The 7,141-nt window shown below is 43.0% G+C and overlaps 1 protein-coding gene across 1 annotated transcript in view; it reads right to left on the reverse strand.

Annotated features, from left to right (window-relative positions):
* The window catches only part of AGBL2 (ATP/GTP binding protein-like 2), a 38,020-nt gene that overhangs the window by 2,552 nt on the left and 28,327 nt on the right, over window positions 1–7,141 (reverse strand). The window contains exons 15-17 of the mRNA XM_015569482.1: window positions 5,987–6,112; window positions 5,402–5,509; window positions 2,831–2,920 (exon numbers count right to left, since the gene is read on the reverse strand). Of these exons, the coding sequence (XP_015424968.1) occupies window positions 2,831–2,920; window positions 5,402–5,509; window positions 5,987–6,112 (324 nt within the window). The remainder of the gene's footprint in view (window positions 1–2,830; window positions 2,921–5,401; window positions 5,510–5,986; window positions 6,113–7,141) is intronic.

Below are 7,141 nucleotides of genomic sequence, written 5' to 3' on the forward strand. Positions count from 1 at the left end.
CATTCATTGATTCTTGGGATCCTCCTGTCTACTGTTGAATCTCTGTATATTATTCTTTATCTCAGTCAGTGTATGCTTAATTTCTGACTGGTTCTTTTCTTTTCTTTCTTTCTTTTTTTTTTTGCTTTCTCACTAATATCCTTGAAGGTCTCACTAAGTTCCTCGGAGGTTTGAACTCTATATCCAGTAGTTTGCTTTCTTCCATTTCTTTCCTTTATGACATGTTTCTTTGTCTCCGCATTTTTGGTGCTTCCCTGTGTTTGTTTCTATGTATTGGGTAGCTGTTAAGTCTCCTTGAGTTGATAGAGTGGCCTTGTGTAGTATATGTCCTATAGGGCCCAGTGGCTCAGCCTCCCCAATCACTTGAGGTGAACCGTCTCTGTGCACCGCTTTGTGGACTGTGTGCATAGTCTTGTTGTAGGTGAGCCTTGATTGCTGTTGATATCACTGGGAGGAATTGACCTCCAGGCCAATTGGCTGTGAGGACCAGCTGTGTCTACAATGGAAGAGCTGCTGTACAGGAGACACCCTTATGGGGCAGGACTTGCTTCAGTGGGGCTTTGGTGCTCACTGAGTCTGCCCCTTGAGTGTGTCGCTTATGGATGTGAGGAACTGTACTCTGGTATGGTCTCATTCTGACCACTGGGTACACTGGCTCCAAGGAGATGCAAAGCCAGCCACTGCCTGGGTCCACCCAGCAGGAGCTACAGAGAGATCTGCTCATTCCTCCTCTTTGTATCGGGTTTGGAAGTGCCCAGATACAAGCAAGGCACTGTGCAGCAAGGCAGGCTGCTGCTGGTGCCAGCCTTGGGCCTTCTTTTGGTAGCTTTGGGGCTCCCTGACCTAGCTGCAGCTTATTCGACAGGTTTTAGGCTGAGAAAGGACAGGCCATTCATATGCAAAAGCTGCTGTGCACAGCTTGGGTGGGATTGTAAATTGGGTGGGGCAGGTTCTCAGGGAATCTCCAGGGTGGAGCAAACAGCAATGGCTTCCAGTCAGCCCTGCACCTGGGAGGTCCCAGCACAGGAGCAATGACCACTGCGAGCATCTCTGTCTGAAAGAAAGCTGCCCCCATGTTCTTGCCCCGATGCCAAACAGTCCAGTTTCTCCCCGTATGTGTCTGGGTCCCCCAGAGTCTTGCCCAGCACTGGAGTTCAGAGCAAGTGGGAGCTTGTATCTCCCTCCCGATTAAAAACACAGCGCACCTGGGTACCAGCCTGTTCCATGCCTCCACACCTCCTACCAGTCTCGCTATGCTTTCTTCTTTACCTCTCTAGTTGTAGTACTTCCACTCAGCCAGCTTTCCCATGGTTCTGGATGATAGTTGTTCTGTCTTTTAGTTGTAATTTTGATGTAGTTGTGGGAGGCAGCAAGTACAGGTGTTTACCTATGCCGCCATCTTGGTTCTCTATGGGCAACATTTTAATTGCTCTGAGCAGTTCAGGAACTGCATTTTATAAGCTGTCTTGAAGTTGCATGCCTACATTTCTGTTAGAGAGATACTACACTAGGAACTTTAGGAAAATTAAGTAAAGGTACAGGTTTGGAAGGCATTCATCCAGTACACTGGGTTTCACTTAATCCCTGGTTACATGTTGAAGCTTAACCAGCACGATTCAGTTGCAGGATATGGTTTTAGGCACCCACAGCTTCTTGTAATAAATGCTGAATGGGGAGAAAGGGCAAGTCCATCACTTATTTGTCTGTCAGGACAGAAACTCTCTTTGTTTTGACTTTATTTAAACATCTCTTCTTTTTTTTTAAATTATATGTTTTCAGTTATTTCAGAGATGAAGGGAGATAGATAGAAACATCAATGATGAGAAAAAATCATTGATTGGCTGCCTCCTGCATGTCCCTTACTGGGGAGGGGATCGAGCCTGCAAACTGGGCATGTGCCCTTGGCCAGAATCAAACCTGGGACCCTTTAGTCCACAGGCGACGCTCTATCCACTGAGCCAAAATGGCTAGGGCTAACCCTTTTTCATTGCTCTTCAGTTTCTGTTATCCCAGGCGGTTGGACTATCTTGCCCCCCCATGTAGAGGGTCATTGCCTTAAGGCAGGGGTCATATCTTACTGTCCTCAAAGGGCCTGGCACCTAATAGGTTCTCCAAAAGGATACTGCTGAATAAATGAGAACATCAACTTGACAATTCTCAAGCAACAGATTTGAGAAGGGACTTCCCCTCAGGAGAACTGTGGGTGCTATATCCAGTATACCTACTCAATCCAGTGGTTTCTAATCTTTCCCTGGACACATGAGCTGCACCCAGTGGTATTTGAAACAATAGCTTACTTACCATATGTCCCTCTCTGCCTCCCTTTCAGGAAAGAATATGCAAGTGCCAAGGAACAAGAGCGATGGATAGGGATAAATATGAGCTCACGCTAACTTATTCTTCTAAGAAAGCAAACCATTCACAAACCTCAGCGTTGAAGGATCACTGTAACACAGCACGTGGGGCACACGTCATAGCTACCCTACTCTGCTTGCTGCTAATAACTCTTGAGGTGAGAACTGCTGCATTACACCATCACTGTTTTACCTGAGACGTTGCCTGGAGTTACAAAATAACAGCTGCCTAACAAATGTTCATTGAAATAAAGGTACCTTCTCCATGGCAAACTGTTAGCTCTGGGAGGGCTGTCTGTGTCCTTCAGTACCTGGTGGGCTGTGCCCCAGGGTGCAAATTACCTGAGCAGAACAAATCTGAGATGGTGAAACTGTGTGGACTGTGGATTACCATCCCTCCAAATCACATAATACATTTCAAAACCAAATAAAGTAAATCGCCAGCATCTAGGTATCATGTATGTTAGGTGAAATACCTGCTTTCTTTCTTTATTCTTAGTCAGAATCAAGCTAGTTGTTTTTGACAGGTCCAGGGAGATGCCTTTGTCTCTTCCATTTAACTGTGACTAGAATGAATGAACACATTCTCATTAAAATTTCTACTTGGATAAGTGTGAGTATGCAGAATATACATCCTCTAAGTGTTTTTTCATTCATGCATGTTGATTCATTATGATACTCTTAACACAAAAAGAGAGGCAGGACACAAACAAATAATTCAAAGAAAATAATTCAAAGAATTCAAAATAATTCAATAATATTTATTGAATACCTACCATATGCCAGGCCCTTTACACACAGATTCACATCTAATCTTCTCAACCAACCTTATGTTGTTGATATAATTACCCCAACTAGAGGCCTGGTGCAGAATTCATGCACAGGTGGGGTCCCTCGGCCTTGCCGGTGATTGGGGCCGATTGGGGCCCATCTCACTCAGTCCCTATCAGGCTGATGGGGGCCAGCCATGGGAGGTTGGCTGTGGGAGTGCACTGACCACCAGGGGGCACCTCCTGCATTGAGCATCTGCCCCTGGGTGGTCAATGCATGTCATAGTGATTGGTCATCTGGTCGTAACAGTCACTTAGGCTTTTATATATATAGATATTTTAGATGCAGAAACAGAGTCCCAGGATGGTTCAGTATCTCACAAAAAATTACATGGTGGGGGTGACATTTGAACTCAAGACAGATTTCAGAGCTGTTTCCTTGTCACTATTACACTAGACCCCAGATGTCCCTCACTACTGAATGGACATGCCTGCACCTGTGAGGGTTCCTCAGTGTAACACAGCGGGGCCTCTTTATCTCACTGTTACTCACGGGGTAGCATTCTGCCACAGGAGGGCCAATTTTACATTCTACCCACTAAGAATTAGCTACTATTGTACCAAAACTTATATTTATACGTAAAGGAACTAAGGACTGCCCTAGCTGGTTTGGCTCAGTGGATAGAGCATCAACCTGCAAACGGAAAGGTCCCAGGTTCGATTCTGGTCAAGGGCACATGCCCAGGTTGTGGGTTCGATCCCCAGTGGGGATCTTGCAGGAGGCAGCCAATCACTGATTCTCTCTCATCATTGATGTTTCTATCTCTCTCTCCCTCTTCCTTCCTCTCTGAAATCAATAAAAAAATATATTAAAAAAAAAAAAGAACCAAGGACTTTATAGCTACAAAACTCCAAAGTATAAAAGTTGGTTAGGTGCTTCTCCTCTGTATTCCCTGCATCCTACTCTGTTATGTCATTTGCTGTTTACTTGTCAAATCCCCAGCCCAGACTCTAAGGTCCCTGAGGCAGGGATAGTGTTTTGTTCAATGTCACATTTGCAACGTCCAGGAGAGGGCCTGGCACATGGTGGTTACACAATACAATTTGTTGAATAAACGGGTGGCTGGATGGTAAAACAGACTGTTCTTATGTTCTAGATATAAAGTCACAAATCACAAAATTTGGTGTCAGACTTCAGTGGTGTGTAATCTAAAGCAGAGCCCATCTCCCCACCAAATGTTAGTGTTCCCCTGCTCCCAGTGTCACTGACAGGTAAGGGTGACACAGAGGGCTATTGTGTTCTTCGCCCTGTGGGAGAGACATACTAATTGGAAAAATTACAGAATCTGTGTGAACGAGAGTTAAGAATGGACCAGAATATAGAGCCCAGAAATAAAGTCATGCATATATGGTCATTTAATTTTTAACAAATGAGCCAAGAATATACAATGGTGTTGCCAAAACTAGATATTCACATGTGGAAGAATGAAACTGTACCTGTCTTACACCATACACAAGAGTCAACTCAAAATGGATTAAAAACCTACATTTAAGATCTAACTCTGGAAAACTCCTAAAAGAAAACATAGGAAGTAAGCTCCTTGACATTGGTCTTGGCAATGATTTTTTTTTGTTTTGACAACAAAAGCAAAGACAACAAAAGAAAAAAATAAACAAGTGAGACTACATCAACTAAAAAGCACAGCACAGACAATCAATAAAATTAAAAGGCAATCTACTGAATGGGAAAAAATATGTGCAAACATATGTTATTTAGCCATAATAAAGAAGGAAATTCTGCCATTCATGACAACATGGATGATCATGGAGGACGTTATGCTAAGTGAAATAAACCAGACAGAGAAAGACAAATATTACACTTATATGTGGAATCTAAAAAACTCAAACTCATAGAAACAGAGTAGATGGTGGTTGCCAGCCACTGGGAAGTGGGGCAAATGGGAGGATGGTAAAAGGGTACAAACTTTTAGTTATCAGATAAGGTGTGACGATCTGATGTATAACATGGTGACTATAGTTAATAATACTGCATTGTATAATTAAAATTTGCTAAGAGTAGAAATGGACATGTTCTCACCAAAAGAAAAAAAGATGACCATGTGAGGTGATGGATGTGTTAGTTAACTCAATGGTGAGAATCATTTCACAATGTATGCATATCAAATCATCATGTTGTACACTTTAAAAAACTTACAAAGAAGTTTTAATACATTGTTTCCATGAGTGAGTTAAAAAAAAGTCAAGCAAAAACATTACCTCATTCATCCTTGGTCTTTCATTTTTTACTGTTGAAGAACTGGCGTTCTCAGAATATTTTAAAAAGGAAGGCTGCTTTTGCATCGTAGAAGTAAATCCTGGTCTTTTCTAGAAGGATTAGTGCAAAGAGAATGTTTTTCAATGGACGGATTGCAATTAATCTGCTCATAATTGACTCAATTCACCCAACAGTGAAACTCCCACCTCTGAAAGCATTTTCAACTTTAGAAAGCAGAGGGTAGGATGTAGGTACAACAGCTGGGAGAAAGACAAGGAAGGAGCTATCCAGGTGTCGTTAGTGTTAGCGGGGCCAGGCCTGCCCCCTCAGCACCCAGCAACCCTGACTAGTTCCGGCCCTTCCTTTGCCAGCCATTCCACCACTTCCCTCTGGAAATCCAGACTTGGTCAACGCCCAAACTTGCAGCTCCAGAGCACAGCAGAGGACCATGAAAGCGCTCTGAACTCAAGACAGAAAGCTTTCACCTCTGACCCCCTTCTGATTTAGAGTAAACCTTAACCCCCAGTACTGCCGTTAATGGAATACTCTTTACCTGACAGTAGAGGCAGGCAGCAGAGCTTTCTTACCAGGGCATCTTCTGTTGACTTCAACTCCCGTATCATATTATTTTTCCGATACTGTTCATTTCGCTGTTTCCTCGTCTGAAGTGGCTTCTTTTTTTTCTTCTTGTATATCTTCTTCTTATGATGCAACTATTTCAAAAAGTACAGAGAAACTAGTCATAGAGGATCCCAGAGGACTCTTCACACAACACTCAAGACACGATCGCTGAGCCAGTGTGCGGTCCTCAGAGTTACACTGTTGGCTTGCAGAACAAATAGTTGTTACCTCCTTATGGGAGGCTGCTTCCCATGTAACAGCCCCCAAATCCTACTATCATACATACTCCAATGACCAAGTATTTGTGACTTTTAATTTAAAGCCAGATCACTATGGCAATAATGTCAGGTACAGGCAATACTGACTATTTGATGTGTGGTTAAAAGATTCAGTTTGGGCCCTGGATTGTTTGGCTCAGTGGATAAAGCCTCAGCCCGCAGCCTGAAGGTCCCAGGTTCGATTCCAGTCAAGGCCACGTACCTCAGTTGTAGGCTCAATCCCCAGCCCTGGTTGTGGGGTGAGTGGGAGGCAACCAATTGATGTGTCTCTCTCACATGGATGTTTCTCTCTGTCTCTCCCCCTCCTTTCCACTCTAAAAATCAATGGAAAAATATTCTTGGGTGAGGATTAACAACAACACCAAAAAGATTGAATTTGGTTGTTACTTCAAGCAAATGAAGCTCAGGACAAATTTTCCAGGTACCTATGGTGTGGTGAAGCTTAATCTGATGTTGCTGTAAATCCAGTTGAAGAAATTGCAGGGCTAAGTATAATTTGGCTGGCTCCTTCTGACAGCCTTAATCTCACACTATGATGGAGATACTTCTTAATGCAATTAGGAAATCATGTGCATAATAAATCATAAGAAATATTTTGTTGTTTGTAAATATGTAAGAAAACGTCTGTGAGCAGGTGGGGCCAAAAAAATTTACTTAATATGTGAAAGTATAAAAAACTATCTAACGACATGAAGAAAGAAACACTTTTTAGTCCTGCCAGGTAGTTCAGTTGGTTAGAGCATCATCCCGACATGCCAAGGTTACAGGTTTGATTCCCTGTCAGCGCACATACAAGAGTCAACTAGTGAATGCATAAATGAATGGAACAAGTTAATGTCTCTT

The sequence above is a fragment of the Myotis davidii genome, unplaced genomic scaffold, assembly GCF_000327345.1.
Source record: "Myotis davidii unplaced genomic scaffold, ASM32734v1 scaffold265, whole genome shotgun sequence".
In the NCBI taxonomy this organism is placed as follows: Eukaryota; Metazoa; Chordata; class Mammalia; order Chiroptera; family Vespertilionidae; genus Myotis; species Myotis davidii.